Genomic DNA, 18481 nt, shown 5'->3' with positions numbered 1-18481 from the left:
CGGGGCGAGCCCGAGGGGCGCGTCCGGGGAGGCCTCGGGCGGCGAACCCCGCTGGGCCGGGAGGGCGACCTCGCGGGGGTGGCCAGGGCCGGGCTGCCTGGTCACCGCAGGGCCGTGCTGGGCCCCGGGGACAGCTCAGGCTGCGACACTAGCCGGGCGCTGGGAGGGCACCGAGGCTCGGTGGCTTGGGAGCGGACGTTTCCTCCGTTTAAAAGCATGGGGGAGATTGTAAGAAAGGCCGCGCTGCTGTCCCAGAGAACCCCGACCGGGAAAAGAAACCCCCAAAAGAACTTAAGATGAGGTGAATCGTCCCCAAATGTCCCTCGCCCAGAAGGAAGATCGCGTAGCCCAGAGGCAAGCTTCCTCAGAGCCCAGGAGCCGGCTGCTCAGATGAGCAGCCAAACCGAGCTATGCTCTATCGAGAGACCTCAGAGAAAGACCGTAATACACTTAACAACAAATAAAATAATAAAATAGGGAAGCGAGCGATCTCTAGTTCAGGCAAGCGAGGGTCCTCTCGGGCCACCAGGCAAACAAGGATGACGAGGAGAGAGCACTGTGGCTAACACCCCTGAGGTGGTGTGGATGGTCAGATGTGGGGTGCACAGAAAGAGGAATCCAAGGAGCTGCCGTTGGGTTAAGGGTGGTGGTAGAATTAACGATTTGTTGGGAAATCGAGAACAAAAAAAAAAAACCACCCAAGCTTGTGAACTCGAAGATGGCATTGGACTTGTGAGCAGAGCAGAGATGGAGATGCCACTCTAGGCAACCGGATGTAGAGCTGGTGTTGAGGACTACCAGGACTGGGCATAGAACTCTGGGAATGAGCTGCATAAACCCTAATTAGTATTTAATGCCTGGGTTTGAATGATATCTTGGAGCAAATGGGAAAAGCTGCTGAAGGAGCTTAGACTGGGGGATTCTAACTTGGAATTCGGGCAGTGAAAAGGAGGAGGTCAGTAACGACTAGGAGCAGCAGACAGTGAGGGAAAGGAAAGCCGTTTATCCTGGAAGCCAAGAGAGGAAGCTGTTTTCCAGAAGGAATGGTTGACCTTTTAAAATTCTATTAAACTGAGTAAGATGAGCTTGGCAGATGTTCTGCAGGTCTAAGGCCCTGCCTGCTGTCACTCACCATCCTACCCCCAGTCCTCGGTGGAGTGCCTGCCACTTAGGAAGTGCTAGGTAAATACTTGTAAGATTAATGAATGGTGGATTGACACAAGTTAATTGACAAGGCCTTCTTCTTCCATTAAGCACGACTAGACGCATGGGTTATTTCAAATTTCAAAATGACCTCAGAAAAATTGTGGGAGCAAACAATGTCTAAATTACCCCAGGGGTGGGGGTTGGGGGTTGCTGGCAGTGGCATGGTGGTTAAGGTCCTGAACTCTCACATAGCTGACCACAGTTGAGTCCTGGGCCTGGGGGCTTGTTTTCTCATTTCCCTTTCTCTGGTCAAATTTAAAAATGATAATAACAAATAGAATTATATAAATAATTATTTTTTTTTAAATTAGCACTTGGGTATATTTTTCCAAATAACCCAATCACAGAACCCCAAAATGTATCCAGGTATACAGTTTCTGTTCTTCCCCCCTCCTTTTTTTTTTTTTTTTTTCTATTTTTAGATTTTCTTTTTTGCCATGGAGAATGTGTGCTCACCAGAGAGAGAGAGAGAGATTGATAAATCACCACTCAGAGGAGATGGCCATGCCATAATCTTTTCTTCTTTCTCCTCTTGGGACTTAGGTCACACACACATGCGCCTTAAGTGTTTTTCAAGCCACTAGTCCAGGATTCAAACTGCGGAATCAGTCGCCTGGAATCCCGTGCCTTAACCATGCCGCCTGCTGGCCCCACCCTGGTGTATTTTTTCAACATTATTTCTCATATATCTCACTGGATTTAGTGGAGGAAAGTATGTTAGATTATCACACCTTTTTTTGTTGTTGTTAAGTTTGGTTATAGGATATGTACACCAGCCAGAAACAGAGAGAAGAAAAGTGAAAAAATCATCCCCCTTCTTTATTCTTTTCTCAGGATCTTGGGCATTTACACACATGCACCTGGCATGATTCTCAAACTGCCAAGTCCAGTATTGGAATGGTACAGTCAGCCATGTGGGATCCAGCCTTAACCTTCATGCAACCTGCTGGTCCAGATTATCACACTTTTTGAGGAAGTTGCAGGACTCTAAATTTTTTTAAGCTCCTTTAGGCCTACCTTAGTTTAAATGAAACTTTAAAAATATTATTTAATTTTATTTATTATTATTTTTTAAATTTGCCATAAGGCACATGCATTCACTAGAGACAGACGAAAAGTGAGAAAACAAGCCACTAGGTCCAGGACTTAAACTGCAGTTAGCCATATGGGAGTCCAGACCCTAACCACCACGGCACCTCCTGGCCTCAAAATGAAACATTTAAAAAAAAAAAACCACTAAGTTTTTTCCCAACCATTTCCCTGTAAATTATAACATATATTAGCATTTGCCAGTAGGACCAGCAGATAGTGTAATGGTTATGTCACTGAACTCCCACATAGTCACCCACAGTTTGAGTTCTGGACCCGGTGGCTTAAAACTCACACCAGGCATGTGTGCTCACATGTGCAAAATCCCGAGGAGAAAGGATTGCAATGTGGCCATCCCCTGGGGGTGGGTGGGTGGGTGATTTCTTGCTTTCTGTCTCTCTCTCTCTCTCCAGTGAGCTCACATACCTAATAGCAAAAATCTGTCATGAAAAGAAAAAAATTGCCAAGGTCCTTTATTTCAAGGGTTAATGATGTTTTCTACCAAATTCCCACAGTGGGTGCAAGGTTTTGCTAATTATTGTGGGCACGTACAAGAAGTATTAGAGTGGTTCGTGCATTTAAAATACTCAAAGTAATACAATCAGTAGAGAATAATATGATATTGTGTATACCTATGTATGCACGCACACGTGCAGGCACACACACACCATGACTGTGCATGCCACATTGTTTGGAAAGACTGGGAGTGTTACAACGTTAAAAGAAGGGAGTGTTAGTGAGTGGGTGGACAAAGTTTTTGGGAAGAGTGGGCCTTCATTTGAAGGATATGCGTTTCTTAGATAGATATAGGGAGTACACTTCCCCCGCTTCTAATTAGTACTGTGACTACTACAATATTAAGTGGTGAGAATTAATCATTCAATATCTTTCTGTAGAGCATCAGCACTGGAATGGCCATAGCTGGAATATTGTTATTTCTAAAGAGTGTGCGACTGGTAAGTTAAAAAACAAAAAAGGTATTATGATAAGCAATCATTTGTTTCCATTTGAGATCGTTTTTACTTCAAGCAAGCAGTATATCATTTTGTTTTCACATCAGAAGCTTTTAAGTATATTTTAGAACAATGAACATATTTTTTAAGTTCTTGGTTTAAAAGTAACAGATCCATAGGATTTGGGAAAGTAATCGTATTGCCTCTATTTCCATAATCACCCTTTTTTATACTTGAAAAGGAATCTGAAAAGAATTTCATTTTTTTCTCTTTCTCTCATTCTTTCTTTTTCTTTCTTTCTCTTGTTCTCTCTCTTTCTCTCTCTCTCTATCTCGCTCTTTTTCTCTCTCTCTCTTCCTTGGTTTCTTTCTATTTGACCAGAGAGGGATACAGTGAGAGAGAGAGGGAGAGAGAAAGGGAGAAAGCAAGCCGCCAAGTCTGGGACTTGAACTGCAGTCAGCCATGTGAGAGTCCAGTGTCCCTAACCACCACCCACCTCCACTTATTTTTTTAAAGAATTATTTTATTTAACTTTATTATTATCATTTTATCAGAGAGAGACAGAGTGGGGGGGAGTGAGAAAGTAAACCATCAGGTCCAGGACTTGAACGATTGTTGGTCATGTGGGGGATTCAGTTCCTTTAACCACAACGCCACTTGCCAGCCCCTCACCTCTACTTTTTAAAAATATAACTTTTGGGGACCAGCAGTTGGCGTAATGGCTATGTCGCTGGACTCCCATGTAGTCGACCACAGTTCAAGTCCCAGACCCGCTGGCTTAAACTCACGCATGTGTATGCGTGCCCAAGATCCCAAGATATATATATATATATAAAGTTTTTGTCTCTTATGATACAATTTTTTGGAGTCTAAGCCATTTGTAAAATGCACCCATAATCTCAATTTGTCCATTTCCTGATTAGATTTACCTAAAAATTTTGGCAAGGTGATGGTGTGTACTTCCTATTTTATTGTATCAAGATTCAGAATGTCAGTTTGTTTTATATTATGACACCTAATAAAATTAAGAATAATCTCTTAGCTACTCAGCGGCATGGTGGTTAAGGCAGCTGTATGGTACATGGCTGACTGCGTGGTTGAATCCTAGACGTGGTGACCTGAAAAACATGCTAGGTGTATGTGCTAGTGTGCCCAAAATCCTGAAAGGGAAAATGGAGAAGGGATTGTGGCATGGCTCTCTCCCCAGGGTATGCTTTCTAATGTTATCTCTCTGTGTCTTTGTGACTCTCTCTGTTTCTTTGTGTCTCTCTCTGGTGAGTGCAGGCACCCTCTATCAAATTTTAAAAGATTAAAAACAGTAATCACTTAGTATCATCCAATACCCAATCCATTTCTGGATTTTTTTTTTTTGATAGTCACAATGTTTCATTTTCCTACTTGTGTGTGTGGGTGTGTGTGTGGGTGTGTGTGTGTGTGTGTGTGTGTGCATGCGCACAGGACTTAGTCATGTTGTGATTTTCCTGCCCCAAAGCAAACCTCAGCAAGGCCCACAGGCATGTGCCACTGCAGAGGGACTGGTGCCCCCACCCTGCCCTTTAAATGAATGATCTATTTAAATCAGGATTCAGCTGATCCATAGATTGTATTTGTTATATCATTTTTTTAAGAGGTTTTTGCTATAGGGCACGTGCGCTCGCCAGAAAGACAGACAGAGACAGAGAGTCAGAAAGCAAGAAATCACCCCCACGGGGGATGGCTACGCCACAATCCCTTCTCCTCCATTCTTCTCTTGGGATCTTGGGCATGCACGCACATGCGCCCGGTGTGAGTTTAAGCCACTGGGACCAGAACTTGAACTGCAGTCGACTACATGGGAGTCTAGTGACGTAGCCATTACACTAACTGCTGGTATTTTTTTAAAGAATTATTTATTTATTTAATTCCATTTGTTATTATTATTATTTTTTAATTTGACCAGACAGAGATAGAGAAAAGGAAAGCGAGAGAGAGAAGAAGGGGAGAGAGAGAGGGAAAGTGAGAAAGCAAACCTCCAGGTGCAGGACTTGAACTGTGGTCAGCTACGTGGGAGTCCAGTGCCCTAACCACCACACAACCTGCTGGCCCTGAGTAAGGGTTCTAATTAATTTGACTTAGGTTTTCCCAGCACTACATGTATGAACAGATGGTACATATGTAGAATAGGATGTGACTAACCAAATTTGTGTGGTTCCTGGCACAAATAGGTGCCTTTTGATGAATTATGTCATATTTTGAGATTGTAAGATTTTAAGAATTAGGAGTTTGCCTATTTTTCTCTATATAGTGGCTTGAAATAGCAAAATAATGAATAACGTTTCTTTAAATACTTTTAATTAAGTAATTTTAAGGTATACATATAAAATTAAGAATCAAATTAAAATTTTGATTTTTTTGATAAATATTAAATAATAATTTGACATTTTAAATTTTGAAATGAAAATAACAAAAGGTCATATTTTTCTTTTTGTAAATCAACAGACATCAAAATTTACAAGCTCTTCAGATATTCCAGTAGAATTTATAAAAAAGAATGTTAAACTACGTGGACGATTACGCCGAATAACTGAGAATGGTTTAGAAATTGAACATATTCCTATTACTTTGCCTATTATATCTTCATTGAAAAGTAAGTAAGGTACAAAAATAATAGTTCTTTTTTTTTTCTTTTTTTGGAGAGGTTTTTCTTATTGGGTGCATGTGCTTGCCAGAAAGACAGAGAGAGACAGAGAGATAGAAAATGAGAAATCACCCCCCAGAGGGGATGGCCATGCCGTAATCCCTTCTCCTCCATTCTCCTCTCGGGATCTTGGGCACGCACGCACATGCACCCGGCATGAGTTTAAGCCGAGATGCAAAACGCGGTCGACTACATGGGAGTCCAGCGACATAGTCATTACGCTAACTGCTGGTCCCTAAATATAATAATTCTTGTATGTTCTTTACTAAACATTGTATATAAATAATCATTTTATGTCTTATTTTTTATTTTTAGGTTTTTGCCATTAGGTGCATGCACTTGCCAGAGACAGAGGGGCAGAGAAAGAGAGAAAGTAAAAATCACCCCCCTTGGGGCCTGTGTGGTGATTAAGATGCTGGACTCCTACCTGACTGACAGCAGTTTGAGTTCCTGACCTGATGGCTTGCTTTCTCACTCTCCCTCACTCTGTCTCTCTCTGGTCAAATTCAATAATAATAATAAATAAAATTAAATATTTTTATTAAAGAATTAATTAATTACTTAATTAATTTAAATTTGACCAGAGAGAGACAGAGTGATAGAGAAGAGAGAGAGGGAAAATGAGAAAGCAAGCCGCCAGATCTGTCACTCAAACCACAGTCGGCTATGTGGGAGTCCAGTGTTCTTAACCACCATGCCACCTGCTGGCCCCTAAATAAATAATTATTAAAAAAAGAAGACTTCAAATAAAAGGAAATCCTCTCCCATCCCCAAGAGGGGATGGCCATACTGCAATGCCTTCTCTTCCAGTCTTCCCTCTGGAGTTTGGGTACACATGTATAAGCGCCCGGGCAGTTTTCAAACTGCTGAGTCTGGGACCCAAACCATGGTCAGCCATGTAGGAATCCAGCACCTTAACCATCATACCACCTGCAGGCCCCATATCATGTAATTTTAATTATTTTATTTTATTTTATTTTTTTAATTTTGCTATAGGCTGCATGTGCATGCCAAAGTGAGATGGAGACCCAGAAAGAGAGAAGGTAAGAAATCACCCACCGGGGTTGATGGCTACACTGCAGTCCCTTCTCCTCCATTCCCTTCTCCATTCTTCTCTTGGGATTTTGGGTATGTGTACATGCCCAAAAAATTAGAGAGGCCATGTAGGAGTGTCCAGTGCCTGAACCACCATTCCACCTACTGATCCCCTCCTCCTCCTTTTTTTAAAATTTTTGCTGCAGAGTATGTGCACTAGCCAGAGAGAGAGGAGAGTGAGAGTGAGACAGGGGATGGGGGGGCGGGGTTGTAGTGGCAGGGGGGGTAAGAAGGCACCATCTATGGGAGATGGTCCAAACGCAATCCCTTCTCCATTTCTCCCTTCTTTTTGGATTTGGGCATGCTTACACGTGCACCCAGTGGGTTTTTGTTTTGTTTTGTTTTTTGTTTTGCACCCAGTGTGTTTTTCAGGCTGCCTGATTTGCACTCGAATCACAGGGTCAGCCACATGGGATCTGGCCACCTTAATCACCACACTAGGGCTTCCCTGGCAATTGGTTCTTTTAACGAAACAAAGAGACTTTGCACAGTTTGGCTGATGATACGCCCTGAAGATAGATTACCTAGAATTTTTTTTTTTTCCATTTCAGCTCTAAGCAGGATCTATACGCGTAAGTTCTTTGGCTTCTGAGTTGCCGTCATAATTTAAATCTGTCTTATCTGAAGTGGTAATGATTCTTTAGAGCTTTGCCAGCAGGGCCACCACCTGCCGTTATGCTCACAGGATTCTAGGCAGCATGTCACTGAGTCTGCCTCCCGAAGTCACGCAGTGCCACAGCCCTGTCATTGCCTTATATGTTTATTATTACGAATGTGCTCATGTCAAAACAAGATATTTATGTAACTTGGTACCTTGGATCAAAATTTTACAGCAAAAAGGAACCTCGGAAGCTTTAATTCCCTCCTTACTTTTCTTCCCCCTTTCTTAATGTTTTCTGTAGGGATTAAATACCATGTAAACAGGGACCAGCAGTTAGCGTAATGGCTATGTCGCTGCACTCCCACGTAGTTGACTGCGTTTCGTGTCCCGGACCCGGTGGCTTAAACTCACGCCAGGCGCGTGTGCGTGTGTGCCCAGGATCCCAAGAGGAGAATGGAGGAGAAGGGATCGTGGCGTGGCCATCCCCCCTGGGGAGTGATTTCTTGCTTTCTGTCTCTCTGTCTCTCTGTCTGGCGAGCACACATGTCCTATAGCAAAAACCTCTACAAAAAAAAAAAAAAACATGTAAACAGCTAGCTAGCTATCTCATAATTGATAAAATCAAACTGGAAAACAGATTTTCTGCCACTAAGTTCAGACTCCATGTACACATATGTAAAAGTTAAAAACAGGCAGACATATGTGTTATACCCCTTAGAAAACGTCGCTATAACCATTAACAATGGTACTAGTACCTTTTTGTGACTGACATAAATCATTATCAGCTGATATGAGAGAGATTATTTTGTACTTTCAGAGAGGAAGCCTATTTACCTGTAAAATAGTTTTATAACTAGAAAAATTGCTACTCAGGTACCATTTTGAATGACTTAATAATGCCAGAGAAGAATCTTTTCATTTTATTATTTAGTCCTAAAAGTGTCTTTCCATCTTTCTCCCATGAGAGCGAGACAGACAGACATAGACAGACAGGCACTCTGACAGACATCCCAGTGCATGCCATGATCCACTCCCGACTCAGTCAGCTGGCTTCACAAGCTGAGCAAGTACAGGGAAGCCTTGAGCATGAACTCAGGACCTTCCCACGTGGCTGTAGCATCACAGATTGCATTACCACTACGTTACAAGAACGGGACAATCTTCTTTATTTTGAAATAGCTATTAATTAAAAGTTCTTTATGCTCTTGTCACTATATTTTTTAAAGAATTATTTAATTTAGCTTTATTTATTTACTTATTTATTTTTAATTTGACCAGAGAGGGACAGAGTGAGAGAGAAAGTGAGAAAGCAAGCTGCCAGGTCTGGCACTTGAACCACAGTCAGCCTGTGGGAGTCTAGTACCCTAACCCACCACGCCACCTGCTGGCCCCTCTTGTCACTATTTTTACTATCTAGCTTATATGATATAAATGGGCTTCTGATTGTGTTGTGAGGAGGATTAAGATTCAGGCCCTCAAAAGTGAGACTATTCATACTAAGAAGGTTTGGTTACTATGGCTCTGCATTGGGGCCAGCAGGTGGCATGGTGAAGGAGTCTGGACTCCCACCTGGCCAAATGTGGTTTGAGTCCTGGACCTGGCGGCTTGCTTTCTCACTTTCCCTCTCTCCCACTCTGTCCTTCTCTGGTCAAATTAAAATAACTAACTAAATAAAGTTAAATAAAATCATTCTTTATTAAAAGAGTAGCTCTCTATTATACTGGAGGCTGTAGTGTGGCAGAACATGTATTAGTGTGGAGAGAGATGTTCTGTCTCTAGTTCTGGTCTGTTTCCCACCACCATTAAACAAGAGTCTTTATGATTTACTCTCCCTTCTGTGATCCTGGGTGTATATGAGTGAGGAGGCATGGACACACACACACAGACCTTAAATTTTTTTCTTTTATTTAGTTTGCAATAGGGGACATGCACTCAGCCAAAGAAAGACAGAGAAAGAGAGAGAAAGGGAGAGTGAGAAATCAACCCCCCTGCCCCAGGAAGGATGACCATTCTGTGATCTCTTCTCCAGTTTCCGCTCAGGATTTTGGACATGAATGCACAGGTGCCTGATATGTTTTTTAAGCTACTGGGTCTGGGACTTGAACCGCACAGTCAGCCACGTGGGATCCAGCCATCTTAATTATCACACTGCTGGCTGGCCCCATACCTTAAACAATTTATGAAATGAGATCAGCTCAGGGCAGCTGGATTTCACACGATCAACCCTATGGTATAAGTCCCAGATCCCGCTGCCTGAGAAATACACTGGGCAACGTGTGTGCAAGCCGAAATCACAGAAGGAGGGAAAAACAGAGGACAAGAGATCCTGGTGTGACCTCAGGGGGTGCTTGAACATATCTCCCTCTCTCTCTGTGTCTCTGGTGAGCGCACATGCCCTCTGGCAAAATTTAAAACAAGATACACAGTAAAACTTTCAGAACACTCATTCTTTAAAAAAAAAAAAAAAAAGTATTACTGTTAAATTCTTATTGAGTTTCAGCTGCAGTGGTGTGCACTGCTAAGACACTGTGTTCCACAGGCTGGGAACACATGGGAGGCCTAGGTTCAATTTCTGGTCCAACCTGAAAGATTAGACACAGTGGTGTGTGCCTGTAATTCCAGAGAGTCAGGGAGGCCGAAGCAGGAGGGTCACAAGCTCGAAGCCTGGCCTGGGCAATGTAGGAAGACTGTTTAAAAAAGCCAGCATGGGGCCAAAAATGGCAAGTAGGTTAAGACGCTGGCTAACTGCATGGTTCAAGTCCTGGACCTGGCGGCTTGGGAATCATGCTGACTGCTGCACATGAATGCATAAGATACTGAGAGGAGAATGAAGGAGAAAGGATTGAGGTGTGGCCATCCCCCAGGGGAGTGACTTCTCTCTCTCTCTGATGAGCACATACACCCTAGAGCAAAATAATAATAATTAAGAATCCAATGGCCAGGACCAGCAGAAGGCATAATGGTTATATCACTAGACTCCCACATGGCCAACCGTGGTTCCAGTCTCAGATCTAGTGGCTTGAGATTCATGCTGGTCATGTGTGCGTGCATGCCCAAGATTCGGAGAGGAGAATGCCTCTGTCTCTTCAGTGAACACACACCCAATAGCAAAAATCTCTCTCAAAAAAAAAAAAAAAAGAAAAAAAAATTCAATGACTTCTGCCAAATGAGGACATTAATACTTAAGATGACAGTGTTAAATTAGATTCATGGATGATTTACTTCAAATTTTTGATTCAAAAGACTTGGTCTCAAAATGTATGAGATATCTTATTGGATGATGCTGGACTCCTTCATGGCCGACCACAGTTGGAGTCTCCTGACCTGGTACTTGAAAATCACAATGGGCACATGTGTGTGCATGCCCACAATCACAGGAGGAAAATAGAGGAGAAAGGATTGCAGTGTGGCCATCCCCCTTTGAGGGGTGATTTCTCACTTTTTCTCTTACTGTCTCTGATGAGTGTGTGCTCCCTATAGCAAAACCTTAAAAAAACAGGAAAGAAAAGAAAAAAGAGAGAGCTATCTTATTGGAAGCTGGTTGATTGTATTGGCAACATTAAAGAATTGTAGAAAGACCTCATATTATTTCTAGAGATTAGATAAATTAATCTTTATACTTTGTTGTACTTTGTAAGAGCTTAACATATGTTAAATTTTATAAGAGAAAGGCCCTGAGGTGTTTTTTTTTGTTTGTTTTTAGTAAGCCATTATCATTTTTTGAAAGATATAAACTTTCTCTTAAAAAAAAATCTTGTTCAAATTAAATTGGTTAAAATTCTACCAAGGATTTGAGTAAACAGATCTTCATACTATGTTATTTTGAATATAAATTGGTAATATCCTATATGGAAGTCAGTTTTACAGAATGTATTATAAAAATGATGTTTATCAATATTCGTTGATGTGGTGAGATACCCTGTTGTTAGATGAAAAAGTTTCTATTGGTAATAGCAGCTGATATTATTAAGCTCCATGTCTGTAGCCTTGTGAGTCTTTGTATAGATGTAAGTGTGGAAGGTTGAAAAAAGGTTAAATCGATTAAATCTCATTTTCTGTTCTGGAGTTTACTGAAACGATTTTTTGAAATTACTTCATTCATAATACAGTTGTGTTGTTTTTAATGAAATTTAAATATAGGAATAAATGAACCTACATTTAGAGAGTCTGGGAATTCATAAATAAACATAACGTTTTTGGTGGCTTTGTGGCAAATGACTTTGGAATTTGCTCTGACAGTATTCTGTTAAAACTGAACCCTTTCCTCCCTAACGTTTGTAGAAGAGCCGTGTGGTGCTCTACTGGTTAAACTGGCCGGAGTGGAACTTACTGAGACCGGGAAGGTCTGGTTACAGAATGAGCTAAAGCCGTCCCAACTGCTATGGTTCCAGCTTCTCGGAAAGGAGAATTCAGTGCTCTTTTGCTACCTTCTAGTGAATAAGGTAAGTAGTGGGAAGAGATAATTAGCAATATTTTATCTATGTGTGAGCACTTAATTCAAACTTCTAATATACAGTGGGGCACTGAATATTCTCATTTGTTTTTTAAATACTTAGTAATAGAGTATAGAGAGAACCAGGTGTTTCATATATAATTTTTTTTATATTTTAGTTATACATGTAATATATGTTTATAAAAATAAATAGAAAATTAAGGGAAAAACTTTTAAATTATTAATGACCCTGGGCATGCTAACTGAAGAACTCTCTCTCTCTCTCTCTTTTTTTAGAATTATTTTATTTAATTTTATTTATTGTCATTGTCTTATTTTATTTTATCTTATTTTATTGAAGTTGACCAGAGAGAGAGAAGGAAAGTGAGAAAGCAAGCTGCTGGATTCGGGACTCAAACTACAGTCAGCCATGTGGGAGTCCAGCTGCCTTAACCACCATACCACCTGCCGCCCCCTAAGGACTCTTATACATTTGTTTATGCTGAGTATATTATGTCATGCTCATGATTAGAAACCACTTGTGAGGGCCAGCAGGTGGCATGAAGGTGAAGGTGCTGGATCCCACACAGCTGACCATCTGGTTTGAGTCCTGTACCCAGTGACTTGAAAATCATGCAGGGTGTGAGTATATGTGTACTCAAGATCCTGAGAGGAGAATAAAGGAGAAGAGATTGTGGCCAACCCCTGTGGAGTTTCACTCTTCCTATTTCTGTCTCTCTGTCTCTCTCTGGTGAGCGCACATACCCTATGCCAAAACTAAAAGCAAAAACAAGCGAACAAACAGATAAACCCCCCCCACTCCAAGTGAAATAACACTACGAACACACCGTACCTATTTCCTTTACTTAGCATCATTTAACATATTAGAGAACAGCTTTAAAAAAGAAGAAACCACCATACTGCTTCTGTTGTTATAGAGTCATAAAATTATACAAAATTATATGACTTATTTTGATCATTATCTTTAAAATTCAGTATTTTGAAATTTTGAAAGTTGTTTGTAAACTGTCAAGAATTATGGATTATGAGCTAAAATTTTTTGCTATGTAAAGTAAATGTTTGTGGAAAAATGTAAAAATAAATAAATGAAAGGAAAATAAATAAAGAAAGAAAGAAAGAAAGAAGAAGAAACCACTGTTGAGTGAAGCTTATCATCTGGAAAGCATGAAGGGAGGCAGGGGTGTTTTCTGGAGGTAGATATTCCCAGTCTGCTCCGGTGCCCTGCCCGTAAGTGTGTGTCAGTGTGTAGGTCTGAGCCCTTCAGCTGAGCATCTTCAGTTTCTGGTGAGCCATCTGAAAATGCTCAGAGCTTTCTTACCTTTATGATTAGACACAGCCAGCATGTAACTGGGAATGACACACTTTAATTTCTGTTGCTATAGGGTGCATGCCATGCATTCACTGGAGGGAGACAGAAAAAGCAGGAAAGTGAGAATTCACCCCTCAGGGGAACAGCCACACTGCAATCCCTTCTTCTCCAATCTCCTCTCAGGATTTCGGGCATTCACACAGGCTTGCTTGCAAATTTCCAGATTCAGAATTCCATGGTTCAGAATCCTAGGGTTGCCTTGCCATAAATTTCTTTTGGTGGGCTGTCAAGTAGATTTTTATTCTTTAGTCACTTCAGTGATGTACTTACTAAAATTACAATTATGATGATTACAAAAACATGCTTAAAAAAAATTTCTTGACTTAATTTTTTAGAAAGCAGAATACAGAGCCAGCCAGGTGGCATAGTGGTTAAGGCAGCTGAATCCCACATGGCCAATGTGCAGGTTGAGTCCTGGACCTGAAGTTTAAAAGGCATACCACGTGTGCATGTGTACATGCCCAAAATCCCGAGAGGAGATTGGAGAAGAAGGGATTGCCGTGTGACTGTCTCCCCGGGCGGTGATTTCTCACTTTCCTTCTTTCTCTGTCTCCCTCCAGGGAGTGCATAGCATGCACCCTATAGCAAAAATGAAAGGAAAAAAAAATGCACAATACAGAATTTTATCTAGACTGATTTCTAACTTTCTAACTATATTAAAAAGTCTATGGGGCCCAGCAGGTGGCATGGTGGTTAAAGTGTTTGACTCCCACATGGCTGACTGTGGTTCAAGTCCTGGACCTGGCTGCTTGCTTTCTCACTTTCTCTCATTTTCTCTCTGGTGATCCCATGTACTCTGTAGCAAATTAAAATAATATAACAATGATTTAAAAAATTAAATAGGGGCCAGCAGGTGGTATAGTGGTTTAAGACACTAGACTCCCACATAGCCAACTGTGGTTCGTGTCCCAGACCTGGCAACTTGCTTTCTCAATTTCTCTCTTTCTCTGTCACTCGCACTCTCATGCTGTCCCTCTCTGGTCAAATTAAAATAAATAAATAAAGTTAAATAAAATATTTTTTTGAAATTAAATAAATAATTTTAAAAATAGCGTGTATGTGGTGATTATTGAAAAGTGAAAATTTTAAAAATAAATGGTTTAAGTGTTATTATGACAGGAGTAAAAGCAATTTTTTTAAGTCCCTTTTCGTATAACAAGAATAATCTGAAGAAGAAAATTCATATAAAAATGATTAGAATTTGAACTATTTTAATTCTCTCTCTTTTTTTAAGAATTATTTTATTTAACTTAATTAATTCGTTCATTAAAATTTGGCCAGAGAGGGACAAATAGAGAGAGAGAGAAAGCAATCTATCAGCTCCAGGACTCGAAACACAGTTGACATGTGGGAGTCCAGTGCCCTTAACCACCATACCACCTGCCAGCCCCAAACTATTTTACTTCTTAGAAGCTTCCAGACTTAGTAATAGAGAGCCTAATGAACTCATTAATTTCCGATGTCCAGATCATATTCAGTTCTTTCTTTTCTTTTTTTTTTCTTAATTGCCAGAGGGCACATGTGCTGGCCAAAGAGACAGAGAGAGTAAAAGCATCCCCAGTGGGGTGTAATCATGCCACAATCCCTTCTCCATCCCATTTGGATTTGGGGCGCATACACCCATGGGCCCGGCGTGATTTTTAAGCTGCTGGGGTGGTCAGTACGTGGGATACAGCTTCCCCAACCACTATTCTGCAGGTTGGTCCTCATCCTATATCTTTACCTTATATCGCTTCCCTGGTGAGCAAGCTATGTTTTTTGGAGAGATTTTTGCTATAGGGCACGTGTGCTCGCCAGACCGACAGAGAGAGACAGAGAGATAGAAAGCGAGAAACCACTCCCCAGAGGGGATGGCCACGCCGCAATCCCTTCTTCTCCATTCTCCTCTCGGGATCTTGGGCACGCACGCACACACGCCCGGCGTGAGTTTAAGCCACTGGGTCCGGGACGCAAACCGCGGTCGACTACGTGGGAATCCAGCAACATAAGCCATTACGCTAACTGCTGGTCCCGAGCAAGCTATGTTATACGCATATTGTGATCATTCACTTCTCCTATTTGGATTTTACTGATGTATGAGTTTGAATTTTAATTACTATAATTTTGGTTCAAGGGAATAAGATCATAAAATTGAAAAGATTGAGAAAAATGTGATAAACCTTTGCTAACATTTTTTACTAACTTATCATCACATACCAAAAGTTATAACATTTAGAGGAATAAAATTCATTCGTCTTTTAAGATGTTGTATTTAACAGATTAAAAGAAATGCTTGAGGAGGCACATGCTCACTGGAGAGAGACAGAGAGAGAGAGAGAGAGAAAGTAAGAAAGTACCTCCCATGGGGATTGGCCATGCAAGAATCCCTTCTCCTTCTTTTCTCTCTCCTCTTGAGATTTCAGAGACACATGCACACGTACCTGGTGTGCTTTTCAAGCCACTGGATCTGAGACTTGAACCATGCAGTTGGCCGTGTGGGATACAGCTCCCTTAACCATCACACCACTGACTGACCCTAACAATAAAATTTTTTGTGAAGATTATTTCTTGAAATGAACTTAGGAAATGTTCCAGGCCAGCCTGTGGCCTGGTCGTTAGGATGACTGAACCCCACTCGACCAACTGTGTCATTAGAGGCCAGGATCTGACAGATTGATAAAAATTCTGGGTGCTTGTGTGTGTCCGCCGAAAGTCTTGAGAAGAAGGAGAAATGGAGGGAAAGGATGTTGTGGTGTGACCATTCCCCATGGGGGATGCTTTTTGCTTTCCTCTCTCTCTCTGACAAGTGCCCTTACCCTCTGGCAAAATAAATAAATAAAATGAAATGTCTCCTGGCTTAAACTTGGAATTTTCCCCTTTTTTAAAAAATATTTTTTAAATAATTTTTTTTTTTTTTTTTACTTAACATTTACTTATTTTAATTTCAACAGAAAGGAACAGAGAGAAAGAGAGAGAGAAAGTGAGAACGCAAGCTGCCAAGTCCAGGACTTGAACCACGGTTGGCCATGTGGGAGTCCAGGGCCCTCAACCATCATGCCACCCGCCATAGGGTGTGTACACTCACTGGAGAGAGACAGCGGGAAGGAAACTGAGAAATTATCCCCCAGGGGAATAACCACTCCACAATCCCTTCTGCACTCTCCTCGGGATATGGGGCACTTGCACATGTGCACATAGTAGAATTTTCAAGCTGGTAGGTCCAGGACTCAAATGGTGTGGTGGTGTGGGAATCCAGTGTCTTAACTACCATGCAACCTTCTGGCACTGAATAACTGATTTTAAAATAAACCAGATCTCATGGTTATTATAACATTTCTTGAATAATTGGTTTGTGTTATTTTTTACTCAAGGGTGGATATTTTAATGTGAGTCTGAATGAAGAAATTTTGAGAAGAGGACTTGGCAAAACTGTTCTCGTGAAAGGGCTAAATCATGATTCTAAAATCTACTGGAAAATTCACAGAAACTTACTTAAAGCTGAATTAGCAGCATTAAAAAAGAGAGAAGGAATATGGAAGGAAGAATCAGAAAAAGAAAGTTATTTGGAAAAATTCAAAGACTCCTGGAGAGAAATATGGAAAAAAGACAGTTACTTAAAAACAACTGAATCAGACGTCAACATGAAAAAAGAACGTTATTTTGACAAATTTAGAAGGACTTATGAAATGTGGAAAGACAACATGAATAATTCCTCCTTAATGCTGAAGTTCAGAGAACTTATGAGTCGCATACACTTTCATAGAAAAGGGTGAAATATCCAAGACATCTAGAAGGGGCCTACTTTGAAGAGTAAGATATGTAAATACATATGGATATTTTATTGAGTCAAAATGGAAATTTCCTTAAAGGATCCAAATTGTAGTCTTTTTCAAATATTAAAATAAGATGATTATTATGATTGTAATATCACAAAAACAAATTATGATTACTGTAAGATGTTTTCAGGACGATGAAACACACTATAAAGCTTCCAGATTGAAGGATTTATATATGTAGTGCTTATGTTTGAAGAAAACAGTTACGGACCAATGCATTATTTTGGGTATTTTGGGCCACGGTATTTAATTTTGTTTGAAGGGAATATTTATTGTTTCATTGTTATCCATTTTCATTACTTATAATAAAGAAGCCTTTCATAGCTTATGTCTGAGACTATTCTTTCCTCCCAACTGCTGGTGAATTTGGAGCAATTCTACAAGAGAGGGTCACATATCCCATTCCTGGTAATGAAGGGTGGCTGGTGGCTCCCAGTGTTAAATGAGGGGAACCATCTTGAGGAGAGAGACAAGAGGCCATGTGGAGCATAGAAAAGACAGGGTTGGGACCAGCAGTTGGCATAATGGTTATGCTGCTGGACTCCCATGTGGTTGACCATGGTTCGAGTCCCAGACCCAGTGACTTAAACTCACACTGGGCGTGTGAGTGTGTATGCGTGCCCAAGATCCTGAGAGGAGAATGGAGGAGAAGGGACTGTGGCGTGGCATCACCCCTGGCGGGTGATTTCTCACTTTCTGTCCGTCTGTCTCTCTTTCTAGCGAGTGCTCGCGCCCGATAGCAAAAACCTCTCCCTAAAAAGGACAGGGTTGGGGTTACCTTATGACATTATTGAGCCTCTGAAGTAGCCCTGCTTCTCAATTCCTTGTTATTTGAGATAGTAAATTTATTTTCCAAGTCAATTTGAGTTGGTTTGAAGATTTGGCACACACACACACTTGCTGCTCATATCATCCGGACAGTATAAACATGTCTCCCAAACTCAGCAATAATGAATGAATAGCCACAAAGTCCAGAGAAGATTTTGTTGTTGTTTAAGGATTTGTGCTACCGAGAAAAGTCAGACCTATCATCCAGTTGATCAATTTCCGTTAGAATCAATAGTACGGAATGAGAGATTTTACTGCTGCTGCTGGACTCTTTCTTAAGACTTGAGAAAATGGACTCTAGCTTTTAGAAAGCTCTTTCTTTCTCTTTCTTTCTTTCTTTCTTTCTTTCTCTCTTTTTCTTTCTCTCTTCTTTTTCTTTTTCTTTTTTAAAGAGA

General features: G+C 40.9%; 1 protein-coding gene across 1 annotated transcript; it reads left to right on the top strand.

Annotated features, from left to right (window-relative positions):
- Positions 1–3191: 3191 nt before the first annotated feature.
- On the top strand, positions 3192–17586 carry MISO1 (mitochondrial inner membrane subdomain organizer 1; the record flags this gene model as incomplete). Its single annotated transcript, XM_014588298.2, is given in 4 exon segments — positions 3192–3251; positions 5727–5874; positions 11903–12063; positions 16794–17586. Coding segments are annotated over 4 exon segments (771 nt in total), but the record flags the coding sequence as incomplete, so codon positions are not given.
- Between the last annotated feature and the right edge of the window lie 895 nt (positions 17587–18481).

This window comes from Tupaia chinensis, unplaced genomic scaffold, assembly GCF_000334495.1.
Source record: "Tupaia chinensis unplaced genomic scaffold, TupChi_1.0 Scaffold000272_1, whole genome shotgun sequence".
Lineage (NCBI taxonomy): Eukaryota > Metazoa > Chordata > Mammalia > Scandentia > Tupaiidae > Tupaia > Tupaia belangeri.
Note: the sequence above shows the minus strand (reverse complement) of the source record. Positions and strands in the feature narration are given on the sequence as shown.